Source organism: Lipotes vexillifer, unplaced genomic scaffold (assembly GCF_000442215.2).
Source record: "Lipotes vexillifer unplaced genomic scaffold, Lipotes_vexillifer_v1.1 scaffold129, whole genome shotgun sequence".
Taxonomy (NCBI): Eukaryota; Metazoa; Chordata; class Mammalia; order Artiodactyla; family Lipotidae; genus Lipotes; species Lipotes vexillifer.
In genome coordinates this window covers 632,598-650,833 of record NW_006777287.1, presented here as the reverse complement: position 1 = coordinate 650,833, position 18,236 = coordinate 632,598, and the positions used below count along the sequence as shown (strand labels likewise).

Below are 18,236 nucleotides of genomic sequence, written 5' to 3'. Positions count from 1 at the left end.
CGCTCTTCCATCAGATCTTTTCCTTCTGATTTATTGTTTGCCTCACCTCAGGGAGACCTCCCCTAATACCCCATGTGAAGTAGTCAGGGAATGACTCTCTGAGGAGGTGGCCTGTGAAAAGTGAGGAAGCAAACCATGTGTAACATGGGGGGAAATAATCAGACAGAGGGAACACCAGGGGCAAAGCCTTGAGGCTGGAAGTTCTTGAAATGTTTGGGAAGAGCACAGATGTCTGTGTAGTTGGAGAGGAGTGAGGAAGGGAGAGCACTGGCAGATGAGATTCGAGGCCATATCAAGCAGGGCATTGTAAGCCAGGCTGAGATGTTTGGTTTTTATTCTAAGATCCATGGGGAGCCATAAAAGGATTTTAAGTAGGGGAGTCACATTATTTAAATTATATTTTAGAATCCGGCTGCTCTCTGTGGAGAGAGAACAAACTGTGTGTGTGGGGGGGGGGAGAGGAAGCAGAAAAGCCAATGGAAAGGCTACTGCAAGAGTCCAGGTAGTGATGAGAGAGGGTCAGACCAAGGTGGTAAAAGAGGAAGTGTGTGGGGTTCTATTTTGAATTGATTTTGAAGGTGAAGACACCAGGATTTGCTGAGAAATCGGATACAGCGCATGAAAAATAGAGAGGAGTCCTGGCTGACCCGTGGGTTTCTAGCCTGAGCTGCTGGAAGGATGGAGTTGTCATTGACAGGGGAAATACTCCATTAGGAGCAGGCATGGGGCAAAATCAGGAGTTGGTTTTCAGACATTACTTTCTTTCTTTCTTTCTTTTCTTTCTTTCTTTCTTTCTTTATGGCTGTGTTGGGTGTTTGTTGCTGCACGTGGGCTTTCTCTAGTTTGGGGAAGCGGGGGCTACTCTTTGTTGTGGTGTACGGGCTTCTCATTGCAGTGGCTTCTCTTGCTGTGGAGCAGGGGCTTTAGGTGTGTGGGCTCAGTAGTTGTGGAGCACGGGCTTAGTTGCTCCACGGCATGTAGGATCTTCCCGGACCAGGGATCGAACCCGTGCCCCCTGCACTGGCAGGCGGATTTTTTTTTTTTTTTCTTTATTTGTTGTGGCCCCTCCCGCTGCGGAGCACAGGCTCCGGACGCGCAGGCTCAGCAGCCATGGCCCACGGGCCCAGCCACTCCACGGCACATGGGATCTTCCCGGACCGGGGCACGAACCGGTGTCCCCTGCATCGGCAGGCGGATTCTTAACCACTGCGCCACCAGGGAAGTCCCCAGATGTGTTACATTTTTGATGCCTGTTAGACATCCATGGTCTGGTATGTGTTGGTTGAATGAACAGTTTGGGGACTAGATCTGAGTTTCTGTGGATGGATTTAGGGGCCATCAGAGGTGGCAACTGAAGCCGTTGGGTGTGGCCGACTTCTCTGAAGAATTGATTGCCTTCAAAAGGATCAGTAGGAGTAATTGAGGCAGGATTTGGACTTTGGACTTTCCCAAGTGAGAGGGAAGGGCATCCCAGTCGGAGGGAACAGCTTCAACAAAAGCCTGTGGAGGTAAGAAAGCAGGGAGAAAGGGGAAGTGGGGGTGAGAGTTGTACCATTCGCATTGCCCCCAGCCACGTATGAGAGTGCAGCTGGTTCACAGCCTCACTGAGCAGATTGTCAAGCCTTTGGATGTTTGCCAATCGGGTGTAATTATAATGTGTATTTCTCTCATTAGGCGTGAACTTGGGCATCTTTTCATAGATTTTAAGGTATTTGCAGTTCTTGTTTTCTGGGAATTTTCTGTTTCCTTTATCCATTTTCTATTGGGTTGTTGTACCTCTTATGGATTTTTAGGGACTCGTTATTTTTATTTTCTTAATAAATTTATTTATTTATTTTTGGCTGCATTGGGTCTTCGTTGCTGTGTGCGGGCTTTCTCTAGGGGCTACTCTTCGTTGCAGTGCGTGGGCTTCTAATTGCAGTGGCTTCTCTTGTTGCAGAGCACAGGCTCTAGGCGCCGCGGGCTTCAGTAGTTGTGGCGCATGGGCTTAGTTGCTCTGCTGCATGTGGGATCTTCCTGGACCAGGGCTCGAACCCATGTCCCCTGCATTGGCAGGTGGATTCTTAACCACTGTGCCACCAGGGAGGTCCCTAAGGACTCTTTATGTATTAGCCATTTTTTAAAAAAATTGGAGTCTTGAGAATGAGAATGATTTGAACGGTTGTGGTGTGTGTATTTATTCATGCTTCCATGGTCTGGTATGTGCCAAACCCTGTTCGAGGCATCGGGGACACAGTGGTGAGCAAGGCAGACAAAAGTCCCTTCCCTCGTGATGTTTTCATTCTAGTGAAGGAGACTATAGAAAAGTAAGAAAACTTATAGTATGTTAGAAATTGAGAAATGTCCGGCAGGCGGATTCTTAACCACTGCGCCACCAGGGAAGTCCCCAGATGTGTTACATTTTTGATGCCTGTTAGACATCCATGGTCTGGTATGTGTTGGTTGAATGAACAGTTTGGGGACTAGATCTGAGTTTCTGTGGATGGATTTAGGGGCCATCAGAGGTGGCAACTGAAGCCGTTGGGTGTGGCCGACTTCTCTGAAGAATTGATTGCCTTCAAAAGGATCAGTAGGAGTAATTGAGGCAGGATTTGGACTTTGGACTTTCCCAAGTGAGAGGGAAGGGCATCCCAGTCGGAGGGAACAGCTTCAACAAAAGCCTGTGGAGGTAAGAAAGCAGGGAGAAAGGGGAAGTGGGGGTGAGAGTTGTACCATTCGCATTGCCCCCAGCCACGTATGAGAGTGCAGCTGGTTCACAGCCTCACTGAGCAGATTGTCAAGCCTTTGGATGTTTGCCAATCGGGTGTAATTATAATGTGTATTTCTCTCATTAGGCGTGAACTTGGGCATCTTTTCATAGATTTTAAGGTATTTGCAGTTCTTGTTTTCTGGGAATTTTCTGTTTCCTTTATCCATTTTCTATTGGGTTGTTGTACCTCTTATGGATTTTTAGGGACTCGTTATTTTTATTTTCTTAATAAATTTATTTATTTATTTTTGGCTGCATTGGGTCTTCGTTGCTGTGTGCGGGCTTTCTCTAGGGGCTACTCTTCGTTGCAGTGCGTGGGCTTCTAATTGCAGTGGCTTCTCTTGTTGCAGAGCACAGGCTCTAGGCGCCGCGGGCTTCAGTAGTTGTGGCGCATGGGCTTAGTTGCTCTGCTGCATGTGGGATCTTCCTGGACCAGGGCTCGAACCCATGTCCCCTGCATTGGCAGGTGGATTCTTAACCACTGTGCCACCAGGGAGGTCCCTAAGGACTCTTTATGTATTAGCCATTTTTTAAAAAAATTGGAGTCTTGAGAATGAGAATGATTTGAACGGTTGTGGTGTGTGTATTTATTCATGCTTCCATGGTCTGGTATGTGCCAAACCCTGTTCGAGGCATCGGGGACACAGTGGTGAGCAAGGCAGACAAAAGTCCCTTCCCTCGTGATGTTTTCATTCTAGTGAAGGAGACTATAGAAAAGTAAGAAAACTTATAGTATGTTAGAAATTGAGAAATGTCATGGAGAAAAAGAATGCAAGGAAAGGGGCATAGGGAGTATGGCAGGGCAGAGTTTGGAACTTTAAATGGGGTAGCCAGGAGGTAACACTTGAACATTCAAATGGGATGTCTCCTTCAATCTGGAATGGTTCTTCAGTGCTCCCTTGACCTTCATGACACTGACACTTTTGAAGATTATAAGCCAGGAATTTTGTAGACTGTCCCTCAGTTTGGCTTTGTCTGATGTTTCCTTGTAGTTAGATTCATGTTCTGCATATTGCCTGGGAATATCACAAAAGTGATGCTGTCTCCTCATTTCATCCTATCAGATGGCTCAGAATTTTAATACTGATAATGTTCACTTTGTTCCCCTCATTAAGATGGTATCTGCCAGGTTTCTCTACTGTAAAGATACTATTTTCCCCCTTTGGAATTAACTAACATATATCTCATGGAGAGATACTTTGAATCTGTGTAAATATCCTGTTTACATCAAAGTGTAACTGCTAGCTTTAGCACCCAGAGATTTCATAACATTAACAGAACATCATCATTGTGCCGTGATTATTAGTTGACATTCTACTGTATAGGAGATATTTCTCTTCTCCTCCATGTATTTCTTTTATCCATTAATTTCTGTAAGTATGGATTTATTGATTCTTGAACCTTATCAAATGCTTTCTGTGGTTGAGATTATTACGTTTGTTTACTTTTGGTCTGTTAATGTAGAGCACCACATATATAGCTTCTCTAATGTTGACTCAATTCTGCATTCCTGAGATAAACTATTTGATCAAAACATAGTTGCTAAATATAATATTGGATTCATTTAGCTAACATTTTTTTTTAATAAATTTCTTTTTGGCCGCGTTGGGTCTTTGTTGCTGTGTGCAGGCTTTCTCTAGCTGCAGCAAGTGGGGGCTACTCTTCCTTGAGCGGGCTTCTCATTGTGGTGGCTTCTCTTGCTGCGGAGCATGGGCTCTAGGCATGCGGGCTTCAGCAGTTGTGGCATATGGGCGCAGTAGTTGTGGCTCACAGGCTCTAGAGCGCAGGCTCAGTAGTTGTAGTGCATGGGCTTACTTGCTCCACGGCATGTGGGATCTTCCCGGATCAGGGCTCGAACCCGTGTCCCCTGCATTGGCAGGCAGATTCTTAACCACTGCGCCACCAGGGAAGACGTAGCTAAGACTTTATTAAGGATTTTTAATCTACAGGTGTAAGTGGCTTGAAATGTTCTCTTCTTGAATCATCTCATCTGTTTTCGGGATCAAGATTACACCAGCCTCGGGCTTTTTCATCCCTCTCCTTACAACTTGTGTAGGGTGATGTCATAATGCAGACTACTAAGTGAGGAAGGAGGGGCTTTGAACCACTTGCTCTTCCTACACTACCTCCCTTCCACCTTCTTGTCTTAAAAGCATGTATGTTTTGGGGAGGGGTGGTTCCTGGCCCCGATTCACAGCCCAGCCCCCCAAGGCCCGGAGAGGGCAGCCCCAGCTTCGTGTTCCACTGTACTCAGACCTGTGCTGAGAGCACACGCATACTTGTGAATCACAGGGTGGAGATTGGTTAGTGGGACTGGAGGGATAGGGTGCTGTGGTAAAAGCCGTGGAGCGGATGAGGACGAGGGTGGACCCAACTGGTGGGGCATCCCTGGGACTGGCAGGCTGATTCTCTTATCTCCACACCTCTGGGGTCATCAGCCTGTTGAGGGCACAGGGCCCACTGGCGCCAGAGTGCCTATCGTTGTTCACTCAGAGATGCCCTCAGGCATTGTCCCCAGACCCAAGTACAGTTTAGCCTTGCAGCCATACAGCAAGTGCAGCTGCAGGGTGGCAAGGCCAGGCGATGGGGGGTTCCTAGTCCTGGCTGTGACCCAGGGGGTCTTCAAGCCTGACGGTGCCCTGGTGGTGTTTGGTTTCCTGGTACAACATGACCTGCTGGACCCGATAATGGTGAGGGGCTGTGACCAAGATCTTGTCCATCTGTGTTTATGTCCCTGTATCTGTGTGGGCCACAAACCACTCTGGGACATGAGAAAAAGACATGCAAGCTGCGGACTTTTCAGCTTTTATTACAAAAAGAAAGACATGAACCCAGCCCAGTTTTCCAATAAAAGTCACCAACTCAAAAGTCTGACTTGGTCAGGGCCTCTCTGGCTGCGGAGTTGGGCCGGTAGACAGGTGCAGGTCCCCTGTTCTGACCACCCAAAATTTCATCCTCCCCCGCTCCAGGCTGGACACCCAACATAAGTATAAGTAGGTCTTGCAGCTGCTCACTGGGCCTCATTGAAGCGGGTCACCATTGTCTTGTGCAGCGTCTCCTTGTATGACTCGGTTGAGGTGACCCCATAGGAGCTGCCTCGGGCACCCAAGCCGGAGCCCCGCACCCGTGTCTGGGCCTGTGTGAGGGAGGCAGACTCTGTCAGGTTGGGCGGGGGCCAGGGCTACAGCAGAGAGTACTGGAGGTTGGGGATGGGATCCCCGCAGACTCACCTCAATGGGAGTCACAATGCCCTGTTTCTTGCGGCCCAGGCCACTGCCCTCTTTCCAGCCCATAGCCTGGAGCATGCGACTGCCAATGTTGTCACTGCCCAGCCCATCCCGCGTGGGCTGCTCAAAGTCCCTGCAGGAGACAGTGGCACAGTGTGAGTGACTGGCCTGCCGGCCCCAGGCCCCCGACCTGGCCCCGGGCACTCACACAGAGGCTGCAGACATGCCACTATATTTCCTCCTCTTGGGCTCCGGTGGCTCAGGGATGCCATACTTCTCTCTGCGTTCAGCTGCGCGGTCCCGGTACTTCATTTGCTGAAAGAGTGTGTGTGAGAATGAAGGAGCTGATCGCTATTTGCAGGAAACATGGGCACAGCTGGGGGGCCCCCACAGGGAGCTAGATCTAGCGAACAGATCTGTAGTCCTGTGAATGCCAGCAGCCAGCATGGGGGGAATCAGGAAGAAGCCTTGCAGGGAAAGGACGTGAAGTGGCTGATGGCAGCCAGGCTCTGTCTAGCTGAGGAACCTGAGCCCAGCTGCCTACACAGATGGAGCGCTTGGTAAGGGACCGAGGGATGGAGCCCAGGAGTGGGTCACACCTCACCTCCATGTCGTTCTTCTCAAGTGCCTCCAGCTCATTTTCTGACAGGTGGGCTCGCCGGTGAATCTCAAGGTTTTGCTGCAAGGAGGACAGGAGGAGGAGTGAAGCAGCTGGGCCGGGCCAGGACAGCATTCCCAGCCAAGCCTCCCTCAGTCACCTTGTGGAGCCCGGAGAGCTGCTGGTGGCGGATGAGCGCCTCCTTGCTGGGGAACTGGCGCCGGCAGAGCAGACAGGCCAGCTTCTGCCAGTCAGTGAGCTTCTCCTCCCGCTCCGGGCCCCCGCGCTCTTGCTCCTCCTCACTGTCACTCTCCCCGCTGTAGGCTGCCACCAGCCCCCTCGGTGGGCTCTGAAAAAGGTGAGGGTGAGAGGTCAGGCCTGGCTAGCTCAGAGCCCTGCCCTTCTTTCTGCCCTGGGCACTCACTGGGCGGTCATCACTGGCCAGTTTTGGGAGGTCCATGCTGGTGTGCTGTCTCTCGGCTAGTGCTCCCTGGAGTGGAGGAACACAGAAATTCAGAGATTCCACGGAAGGACCAAAGGGATGACAAGACTGGGGGCAGGGTGCGGATGGACAGCCACACACACCTTCTTCTCAAGGATGGCGTAGCCAGCATCTGCAGTGGCCGACTCCCGCCTTTCATCGTCTCGTAGGGAACTGATGGGCTGGAAGCTGTTTTTGAAGTTTTCTTTTTGCTTGTTGAGGCTGCGGGCCCAGCGTTCCATGTCCTTGGCAATCTAGGGGTGAGGGTGGGGGTGAGGCTCTTAGGAATCCTCCGACTGCTGGGGTCATCAACTCCAACCTCTGCCCTTGCAGCAGCCCGCCCCTTCCTGCCCTGCAGCCTCAAGCAGAAGGTGAGAGAGGCGGAAGTGAAAGTCCCCATTTCTCTGTCATCCAGTCATCAGTGCTCCTCAGCAAGCCCCTCCCCGGCTGTGCCCCCATTCTCCTCATGGGCACCCACGCTATTAGGTTTGCAGTGTGTTTTCATTTTATCGTTCTAAAATGCATAGAATGGCTTGCTCTGTGTATAACTTTAATTTACACGTGTGATACTATGCCACGTTCCATGTCATTGCCCAACCCCGACCCCCAGGCACAACACCATTTTTAGAATTTACCAGGCTGCCAAAGGAACACGTAGTTCTTGCTTCTAAGTGTTGCACCCAGACTGTCATATTCTTCCTCCACAGACAAGACACTGAGGTTCCCTCCAACTGCCCACCACCACAGTACACTGCGATGGTTGTCTTCCTGCCCACCCCCTGATGGGCCCGCGAGAAGTTCTCTGGGATATATATACACAGACAGACACGGACACACCCTTAGGTGGGGTTCTGGGCCCAAAGGAGCATGCATGCGCATTTGTTTCCACAGGCAGGGCTAGCCTGGCTTCAGGCGTGCCCACACCAGCCCACATTGCCACCAACAGCCCAAAGGTTCCCACCAGGGGATGGGAAAGCAGACAGGGCACACCTGGATGGCACTGGCCACCTCAGGGAGGTGGGCAGCCCTACCATGTACCTGGTAGGGAGACGGCCCTGGCTCAAGGTCACGCAGCAAAGAGCAGAGCTGGACCGGGAGCCTGGTCTCTCCTGGGCACAACTACTGCCCACGTGCACATCCACCGCCATCCCCTCCCTTGGCAGCGGAGGATAACAGATGACAGAATGGCATTCATCAGAAGACACCTAACAGCCAGCCAGTGACTGCTGGACTCCCAGTGTTCACCTGTTGGGCCGTCTTGGTCTTGTGCTTTTCCTTCTTCTCTTTGCCCTCCTTTGAGGGCGCTCCCGTTTCCTTATGCCCATCAGCTGACTGCTCCAGGGCAGGAACATAAGTCCGCCTTTCCCCATCCCAGTACAGGTACTGCTGGCTCTGAGCATTGTAGTAGTACTGGGGGAGGTGGGGGAGAAAGGGCATGAGGGAAGACCTCGAGGAGGGGAGTGCAGACCCTGCCCACTCCCCAGACTGCCCTATCACCTGAGAGTTGGGGTCGTAGTAGAGGCCAGTCTGGGGGTCATAGTAGTAGCCAGATGTCTCGTCGTACTGGTAGGTGGAGACGTCAGGAACAGCTGGAGAGTGAGAAGAGGGGCTCGCACTCCTCTCTGCTTTGTTAAGGAATTCCCCACCCCTCACCGTAGGCCATGGCTACTCACGGTACTGGCTGTAGGACTCCTGGGAAGAGGGACTCGTGGCTGGTGGCAGGGAAGAGCTGGGATGGGTGGGGCTCTGGAGCTCAGATTTGAGCACAGCGGGTGACATGATGGTGTATGACTAGTCACGGGGCAAGACAGGGGAACAGGGCTCAGTGTCTACCACTGCCCCCATGGCCCCCAGGACCTCCCTTGATTTTCCTCACCTGGCTGTTGGCAGCAGTGCCCTGGCTGCCGCTTGCTTCAGCTGCTGACTGCTGGTAGACACCAGGGGTGGCACCAGGCTGGGTGCGGGAGAAAGCCTGCAGGGACACAGAGTCTGCCCCAGGCTCCAGGGAGGCCTCGGGACCTGTAAAGGGGGACAGGGAAAAAGGAGAACGTGAATGGCAGGGCCCAGGACCCTATGCTTGCCAGTCCCCACCATGGGCTTAGGGAGAGATGATGAGGCTAACCTGCTCCGGCTGGGTCCCCTTTGGTTCCAGTGATGCCGGGGCCCTTCGTGCCCTTGAGGTAGCCATGGGCATAGAGAGAGGACTCTGTGCCCTGGCTGCCGCCATAGCCCTCCTCCTGTTGGTAGTAGCTGTAGTCGACCGGTGGCTCCTCGGGGGTGGCCCAGGCACCCTCCCCACCCTGGGAGGCCTGAGGGGCAGGTGGGAGGGGTTCATTAGCAGAGGAGGGGGCACAGAAGGGAGGGGAACCGGCTAAGAGACGTCTGCCCACAGGTGAAGCAAGTGTCTGCTGACAGAAAGCATGCAGCCCTCAAACAAGGGCCACCCGGCCAGAGCAGAGCAGGGTGGTGACAAAAACAAGACTGGAACAAAGACACGCGCCAAAACGCTCCCAGGGCTGACACTGGTTCATGTGTTGCGTGATATATGTGTTGGGTGTCAGACCAAGGAAGATACCATCCTCCCCTTCTTTATTCTCATCTGCCAATTTTCTTGCAGCCACTTATAAATTCCCTTTTATCAAGAAAGGTTGTAACAATTCAGGATGATATACAACTACCAAACAAAACAGAAAAGCAGCCGAGACAGCGCTGAAAAGGAAAGCCTGGGAGGAGGTGCCTGGGAGGAGGTGCCTGGGAAGGGAGCTGCAGCGAGGACCCCACAGCCCCCACCGGCGACCACTGTGAGAGGTTTTCGGGGCCACAGGAAGCCAAAACAGCAAGCCAGCCCTCCTGTTTGCAGAGAGGGAGCGGGAGGGTGGAGGCAGCCCAGGTACAGGGATGCTGGGGTGGAGGGGAGTCTCTGAGTACCTGCGAGATGGCCCACTGGGCCGCGGCAATGGCAGTGCTGGCCACAGAGGCAGCATTGATGCGACTGCCTTCGTTGGAGGCCATGTCCCTGGGGAGGATGTCAGAGACTGGGAGTGAGACAGGAGGCCCCAAGCTGGGGGACAAGCTGGGAAAGGACACAGGTGGGGCCCTGACCTCTTAGAACCCTTGGCAAACTCAACGTTGATGGTCTTGCCGTCGATGGTGAGCGGCGGGTGCAGGGCCTGCAGGATCTGCAGCAGCTGGGCTGCCTCCTGGGGGAGGAGGTGGCGGGGGCAGGGGCAGAAGGGTCAGGCCCGGGGAGGTCCCCGGCTCCATTGCCCCATTTCCAGGCTTGGGGCCGCGGTGGGGGACTAGGGTCAGGGTCCCTCCTCCCTGCCCCGGGGGCCGGGATCCTGGCTGCCCGGCCCCCCCCTGTGCCGCCCTCACCACGATGGTGGAGAGCTGGATGAAGGCAAAGCCACGGTTCAGTTGGGTCTGCTTGTCCTTGATGACGCGTACGTTGGAGGAGGACAGCACTGCGTAGGGTGCCAGGGCCCCCAGGATGGAGTCCATGGTGCTGTGTGGGTTCAGGTTGCGCAAAATGATGGCTGCAGGAAGGGGCCCAGCATTAGGGAGCACCCCTGATATTCCGCTCCGGCCCTACCCTCTGGTGGCTCCCCTCTGCTCCCTCTCCCCTGGCCTCTGCGTCCTTGCGCCCGCTGCTTCCCCTCACCTCTTCCTCTCAGATAAACTCTGCTTGTCAGTCCAAGTCCCAGCTCAGTCACCCACCTGCTGAGAACCTTCTCAACACACCCCCAAAGTCGAGTTTGGCAATGCTCTTCCTCTGCTCTCCCTACATTACATGTCTGTCCCCCCACCAGGCAGAGGCCCCTGGGAGGATGAAGTCCTGGTCACCACCATCTCTCTGGCCTTGGAGAGCCCAGCCTAGACACCCTAGGGCAGGGAGGAAGGAAGGAACAACTGACTCACTGTCGTTGGCGTTCTCTGAGCTCGGCTCCGAGCCCTGTGACAGGGCCTGGGAGGCCAGCACTCCCTGGGCCTGGTAGGGCTGTGGCAGGGGCAGCAGGCCCTGGCTTAGCTCCCGACCACCCAGCGGTAGTGTCTGCTGATCCAACCTTGCGCCCAGGGGCAGCTTCTGCTCTGCCTCTGTCAGGGGCGGCAGAAGACAGGCCAGTGACAAAGGGGGAGGGGCTCCCAGGCTGGTCTCCCTCCTCCCAGAGCACTGGCCCCTCACCCTTCTCCCTCTTCCCAGCAACGTCCCGGGAAAGAGGGAGGTAGGAGGGCCATACCTGACTTGGGCACACCACATTTGAAGCACTTCTCACGGCGTTTGAAGTTCTGGACGCCACACTGTGAGGCACAGGCCAGGCTATCAGAGCGGGTGGGGCTTTCCACTGCACCCTCCAAACGTGGATCCAGAGATCCCCCAGGGAACCCGCCATGCCCCGGGAAGGTCCCAGGGTCAGGGGTGGCAGGGGGCTTTGGGGCTCTGGCTGTCCTCCTCGGTCCCGTGAATCTTCCCTTTACATGGTCTCAAATTTGTCCTCAGTGCCAACCCCTCAACTCAGGAATCCATAACTCCCCCACCTCTGTTACCAACTGCCGCCTGCTCCGAGGTACCAACTCCCAGAAATGCCCCCACCTCCAAAGTCCCTTTGGTAGGTTCCTCTTCCCAAAATGTACTTCCCTATTCAGAAACCTTCGTTATTTCTATCCCTCAAAGCCAGCAGCCCCTCTCTTGCCAGACTCCCACCCCTCCTTCATCTCGAGGACTGGGTTGGATCCTGCCGCTCTTGAGAAATAAATCTGCCTGGGATATTGCAGCCTCTGGAGATGCCCAGCTTTCACCATATTTCTATCTGTGATCCATGGTCACGTACTAAGCACTGCTCCCGTGCCAGGCTCCGTGCAGGATGTGGCCTCTGCCCTCCTGGCCTAACAGTGGGGAGCAGATGTAGCACAGAGGGGCAGCAGGTGAGTCTGTGGAAATGGTCCCCCCCAGGGGCTCTGGGAGGGGAGCGGGCCTAGAGGCCCAGATCACTCAGCTGGGTATAGTCAGCAGGGCTGTTTGATCTGGGAGGTCCAAGGGTTTGGTTTGGTTTTGCTGGGAAGCGACTGCTGGCGGAGGCAGCAAGAGATTTTGTGTAGGAGGGTGAGGAGAGAGGCAAAAGCAAAGGCTGGACAGGGAAGGTGACACTAGATCACAGAGGGGAGTCACACTCAAGCTCAGAGTTGTGGGCGTTTTCAGCAGAGGAGGAGGGACATGGTCAGAAGTGGTTTTGAGGAATGTCACCAGTGAGAGAGTGGGAGAAAGAGGCAAGAAGCCAGCACACCAGAGAAGGGCCTGTGGCGACTGTGTGGGGGAGGAGGTGAGGACTGGCCTGAGCAGTGGGAATGGCATTTCTGTGATGGAAGTGACAAGACTGGAGAGCAACAGCACGTGGTGGATAAAGGAGAGAAAAGAAAGAGAATCCCCTAGCTTCAAGGAGCATCTGAAAATACAGGAGGGATGGAGTCCTCCCGTCACTCTGTCCCTACCTCTCCGGAGAGGTTGGACACCCGCCTTCTGATACTACTTTTCTGGTTTTGAAAAGAAAGCAGGAACCACTCCCCTTACTGGGCAGAGTTCCTCTTGGGGAGAGGGCCTCCGCAAGCTCTCAGGTCTCCCCTTAGGTCTCAGGGCTGCCAGCCGGCTGCAGGAGGTGAGGCTGTAGAGTCCCAGGGCTGCTTGTGAGGCTGGCCCCAGGGGAGATCTGAACTCACGGTGGCATCCATGGCCCACGATCAGGAGCAAGGCACAACTCAAGGTTCCATCTCTCTGAGCCTCAGCCTCCTCTTAGGGAATATGACTGCAAAGAGCTACAGCTTGTACCCTCAGTCTCAGGCAGACATGGCTTTGTCAGAGGTTGGGTCACCTGACACAGGCTCTCAGAACACCCTAAACGTTCCTTCAGGACAAGAGCTGACACTGAACATTGTTAACGGCAGGCCAGGTGTCGTTCCAAGTGTTACCCTCTCATCACCACATTTCAATCCTCCCAACCACCTTTGGGGAACGGGGTCATTGGTATTTGCATCATAGAGATGGGGAGAGTGAGGCAAAGAGAGGTTAAATACCCTGACAAAAATCAAGGCAGATTTGGGAGAGTCTAACTTCAGCTAGTCTGGTTCTGAAGCCCACATTTTATAGATCACATTATGCTTCCACTGTCACTAGTCACTTACATAAACATCTGTTTCAAGTCTACTGGGGCTTCAGGCAAGATCGTGCCACATGAGGGCAGAGCCTGGCGCCGAGTGAAAGCTCAGTACAAACTGGTGGGTGGGTGGCAAGGAGCAGCGCTGCTTGAGCTGAGCCAGTCCTCCACACCCACGCCACTCAGAGGCCCCGGGGAGACAGAGACGTTGCCACCGCCCCTGTACCTTATTACACAGCCAGTCCTCATTGATCTTGGGCTTGGGGTCGCTGTAGTGCATGGACACCTTCTGGCCCAGGATGTTGAGGGAGTGCTGTGGGGAAAAGCAGAGCACAGTGAGGCCTAGGCAGCAGTGCCCCACGCACCGTCTCAGCACAGGAGAAGAGAGTGAGCGAGCCCTTCAGCTGGATGGATGAGGGACAGGGAACGGAGGGAGGTCGGAGAACTGACGAGGGAAGAAGGAAGGGAAGGAGGGAGGGAAAGCGCCACAGCCCTCGGGCGCAGCTGTTTGCTGCCTTTCCGGGCACGCGCACGCACACGTGAACACACGCCACCAGGCACACAGTGCTCGGCTGCCCGAAGCTTGCCGGACAGCGGGGGAAACCCCCACTCGGCCCTGACACTGCCAGGCCACACCCAGGGCCAGCACTACACAGGCTACACTTGGGATGAGGGGGGACGGGGAGGGGGGGAGGGAGAGGAGGGGAGAGAAAGAGAGAAAGAGAGAGCGCACGCGCACTAGTGCTGGAGAAGGGGAAAAAGAAAGAGCCATATTTAAAAGATGGACGGTCCTGCTGTGAGGCTGTCTTCCCGTGGCTGGCTGGGTCCTGGGCCCATGGCACTAGCCTGTGGACCGGCAGAGATGGCCCCAGGGCCGCCCCTGCTGAGCCTCCCTTCCACCACATGGCCCCTTCCTCCCCTGAGGCTTTCCTTCAGTGCCCCACACCAGTGAGCTGGGCTCTGGGTGCGCGAGCAGAAGCTTTGGGTCTCTGAAGGTCCCAAAGCTGCTGGGTTGGGAGCCCGTGCCAGGCTGGGGGAGCAGGCTCCCCTCCCTTCCGGACAGCACGGCTCCTCGCTGAGAGAGCAGGCCTGTCCCTAGCGGAGTGGGGCAAGTGGTGACTCCTGTGGGGGCTAGGTGCAGTGGGAGGGGTGGGGTGACCGAAGTGAGTCCTGGTGAATGAAACCATCACTCCTGACTGGTACTTTCAATCAACAGAGCAGTGCTGGCCTGTCCCATGGAAATCAAAGGACCAAACTCACATGCAGGGACAGAGCTGGCAAAACAGGACTTGCTAGTTAGTGTGCCAACAGCTAAGTTCCCCAATGGCTGGACTTCCAGCAGTGCCCAAGAGTGGAACAGAGTCCTGGCTCTGCCTGACCCCAGAGCAGGGTGGTCCCCCGGGGAGTGGGAACTTAGGTGGAAGAACCCCACCCCCACCCCACCCCCAAGGCAGCCCTTTCTCTGAAAGCTCAGCCAGGAGAGGAAGAGAGGCAGAGCTAGTGCCTGGCCAGTGGGAAGGGCCAGTGGTGAGTGTGGGTTCCTGATGGGAAGCCCAGTGGGTAGCGAGAGATGGGAAGAGGAGATAGTGAGGGTCAGGAAGGGGGAGAGAGGGGGGTGGGGGGATGGGACACAGGGCCACAGGGCAGGGAACTGTGTCCGTAAGAATCAGGCGATGGGGAGCGCTCGATTACAAAGTAGTATTTGTTTGGGGGGGGGGTTCAAGTGCGGCAAAGCAACCTGATTGGCTTCCATCCATCGTGTAGCGTCCTGCAAGTGACTAAACTCGACGAAGGCGAAGCCCCGGCTCTGACCTGGAGACAGCATTCAGATACAGACGCAGTGGGTTAGTCAACAGCTTTGGACACACGGCGTTCCCGGGGGCGGGACCCGAGGGGAGAGGACTGGGGGGCAGAGAGGGAAGTGGGGAGAGGAAAAAGGAAGAAAGGGAGAGAGAGAAGCAAAGAAAGACCAGGGTGTGGGAGGCAAGGTAGATGGTCGGGAGGGGCAGGAAAGAGGGAAGCGGGAGGGAAGAAAACAGAGCTGGAGAGGGGTTGGGGGCAGGGGATACACACACGCCAGCTGGGAAGAAAGACAGAGAGATGGGGCTCAGGCACACCTGCCCGGACAGCCTGGGGTGACAGAGATGGAGAGAAGGAGCTGGGAGGGAAAGGGTACAAGGAGACGTCTCCAGAGAAGGAAGGAGGACAGATGGGCAGGCAGCTGGCTTCACATGGGCCAGAATAAATAACCAAATGGTGGGGCCCAGCACAAGGCCAGGGCAGCCCAGGAGGGGTCCTGTAACAGGTGTTTAATCAAAGGAGCAAAAGAGAAGCTGGGCCGGGCTGCTCAGGGAGGCTGGGAAGGCTCTAGGCCCAACAGGAACCAGAGGGAGTTAGGGACACAAGGTCACTTCAGCCTCACCACAGTCCAGGGAAGGTTGGCCTCACCAGGGAGCCACCTCAGGGCCAAGCTGGGAAGATTACAGCCACCTACATACAGTCCAAGTCCTCCAAGACAGCAGGAGAATGGGGGCCAGGATCGTCCAGGTAGATCTTAAAGAATCAGCAGGTGCCTGGGAGAAGCGCCCAGGGCCACAGAGAGGGCTGCACCTGGGACAGCGCCTCAGGGAGACCAGAATCCTGTCAGCTTGGCTGGGGTACAGCAGAGCAAGACCTACATGCTATGAAGAGAGACTCCAGGCCTGGCCAGGGCTGGGAAAAGGATCCAGGGCTTGATACAAGGGGAAAGTAGCTCCTTCTTTGGAGGTGCACGCACAGGGAGGGCTTAGACACGGCGGGACTTGAGGGGCATGCTTCATCTCCGAAAGAATAACCATTAGGATGCACAGGAGGATGGAATGGTATAATTAAAGAGCGACAGAGACAGAGACAGAGAAAGAGAGACAGACAGAGAGAGACAGACAGAGAGACAGACAGAGAGAAAGAGAGAGAGAGAGAGAGAGAGAGAGAGAGAGAGAGATGGAGAGAGAGAGAGATGGAGAGATGGAGGCGTGGGGAGGAGAGAGACTGAGAGATGCAGAGAGAAGCCCAGGCAGAACGAGGCCCCACTGTGCCTGCCCTGGGGAGCCTGGGCCAGAGGTCCTGCAGAGACAACCCCCCACCACCCTACTAACCTCAGGCCAGCTCCAAGCAGCCTGCAAGAGGGAGGGAGGGAACAAGCGAGGCCAGCGATCCTGGCTGCTCCTTGGGATGCACCCTTGGACAAGAGCCATCCCCTGCCTCCCCTCTTGGGACACATGGGTGGGGCCATGTCAGACCTCTTTCTGGTCAGAGGCTGTTACCAGAAAAATGTGGGGGAGAGCAAGGGGCAGGGGAAGGAGAAGAAAGGGGAGGGAAGGGAGGCTACTGGGGGGACGGGGTTACCATCTCAGATACTCAGAGTCCCAAAGAGGAGGTTCCCCGGAGCCTGGCCCTGGCCCTGCCCCCGGGGAGCACTCAGCTCATCTCAGAGCTGCACCCCCTCCCTGACAGCTTCGCACAAGAGGCTACTGGCCGGAGCTGTGAGGAGAGTGGGATGAGGGGGAGAGAAGAGTGTACCCCCAAGCTGCCCATTCCCAGCTGTGGCAGGAAGGCAGGGTAGGGAGGGTGAGGGAAAAGGCAGAGGCAGGAGGGAGACTCGGAGGCTGAGGCTGGCCAGCGGAAGAGGAGGGTACTAGAACAAAAGCTCACCTGAGGATTTGTTCCGCATCAGCCGGACCTCCCGTGCTTGGACGCCGTGGGACTGCAGCTGGCCACGGATCTGTACGGGGAGATACGGATTGGAGCAAGCTCAGCACAAGGGGGCTACTGGGTACCTGAGGCTGGCTGGAGGCCTCCAGGACCCCGGAGGGTCATAGGGGATGTGCACACACTGTCTCCTCTCCCTCTCTCAGGGCTTTCCCCCAAGTGACCACAGTCCCAGCCCCACACCAGTACCCAGTCTCAGCTTTCAGCCCCAGACTTGCAGAGTGAGTCAAATGAAAAAAGGGGCATGGCGCAAGGTGAAGCATGGCAGCATAATGACCCTCAGGGATGGAGAACAGCAAGAGAGCAAGCGAGCCAGCAGCTCAAGAATGGTGGGCAGGGGTGGTCTGACAACAGGCTTGGTGCAGCCACAGAGCAAGGAAAGCTGGCAAGCAATTCTGGCCCTTTGCAAAGGGACTGCCCTCCGGCTTGCATCAAGAGAGACCCATGACAAAAAGTATGAAACTGGGAAGGACTGGGGTCTGAGCAAACCCCAACCATGTGTGCTAGACCATAAATGGAGCAGTAACTTGGGGTGGAAATCAAAAGGCATGGCCGTGGGATTTGGAAAGCTTCCTGGATGACCTCAGCCAGAGGGAAGCTGCAGATGCAATTTGGGATTTGGACCAGGCGAAGCAGAGTCTCTAGGCCAGTGGCGCCTCTCGCAAGCGATTGGGAGCCTGTGCTGGGCATTCTTGGGCAGCAGCCTTAATGCCTCTGGGCCTGTTTCCTCATCAGGTTCAACAACAGAAGGGAAATTAAACATACACATACAAGGATGAAAAAGAAAGACACAGAGGAGCAGATCAGGACTGCTAACACTCAGGGAGAGCTCAGGAAACAGCTAGAATGTGGGCTCTGGGGTTCAGCTGTCCAGGTTCAGACCCCAACTCTGCTGTGCCACTCACCGGCTGTGGGACCTGAGGCAAACTGCTTCACTGCTGGGGGCCTGGCTCCCTCATCCGTAGAATGAAAATACAAAGAGTACCTTCCCTACAGGGTGGCTGTGCAGATTAAATTAGACCTGACATGTGGCCCACCCTGTGATAAATCCTCCACAGATGTCAGCACTCAGTTACCGTCTGACCCTGAACAGTGCAGGTGGGCCAGACCTGAAAGCTCTCAAGCACACAGGTGGGGTTTTCTCTGCGACAACATAGGCAGCCAGCAGGTTTCAGAGGAGAGATGAGCAGAGACTTCACGGGCAGTGGGGAGGAGGCGGAGAACTGGGGAGGCTAGTGAGGAGGCTGTTCTAGTGGCCCACTTGGGGTTTTCCTGCTCTCTAGGAGAG

At 55.1% G+C, this 18,236-nt stretch overlaps 1 protein-coding gene across 2 annotated transcripts in view; it reads right to left on the bottom strand.

The window, feature by feature from the left end:
* Positions 1-5,538: 5,538 nt before the first annotated feature.
* The window catches only part of RBM10 (RNA binding motif protein 10), a 29,610-nt gene continuing 16,912 nt past the window's right edge, over positions 5,539-18,236 (bottom strand). The window contains exons 5-24 of one of the 2 annotated variants that reach the window (XM_007450838.1): positions 16,892-16,961; positions 14,940-15,013; positions 13,428-13,514; positions 11,294-11,354; positions 10,974-11,150; positions 10,434-10,591; positions 10,158-10,255; positions 9,984-10,071; positions 9,178-9,364; positions 8,932-9,074; positions 8,729-8,846; positions 8,553-8,644; positions 8,301-8,465; positions 7,160-7,309; positions 6,999-7,064; positions 6,735-6,923; positions 6,581-6,655; positions 6,185-6,291; positions 5,980-6,109; positions 5,539-5,885 (exon numbers count right to left, since the gene is read on the bottom strand). In XM_007450838.1, the coding sequence (XP_007450900.1) occupies positions 5,760-5,885; positions 5,980-6,109; positions 6,185-6,291; positions 6,581-6,655; positions 6,735-6,923; positions 6,999-7,064; positions 7,160-7,309; positions 8,301-8,465; positions 8,553-8,644; positions 8,729-8,846; positions 8,932-9,074; positions 9,178-9,364; positions 9,984-10,071; positions 10,158-10,255; positions 10,434-10,591; positions 10,974-11,150; positions 11,294-11,354; positions 13,428-13,514; positions 14,940-15,013; positions 16,892-16,961 (2,361 nt within the window). In that variant the 3' untranslated portion in view covers positions 5,539-5,759. Of the gene's footprint in view, positions 5,886-5,979; positions 6,110-6,184; positions 6,292-6,580; positions 6,656-6,734; positions 6,924-6,998; positions 7,065-7,159; positions 7,310-8,300; positions 8,466-8,552; positions 8,645-8,728; positions 8,847-8,931; positions 9,075-9,177; positions 9,365-9,983; positions 10,072-10,157; positions 10,256-10,430; positions 10,592-10,973; positions 11,151-11,293; positions 11,355-13,427; positions 13,515-14,939; positions 15,014-16,891; positions 16,962-18,236 lie in introns of both variants that reach the window. The other variant, XM_007450837.1, reaches the window with a different exon arrangement.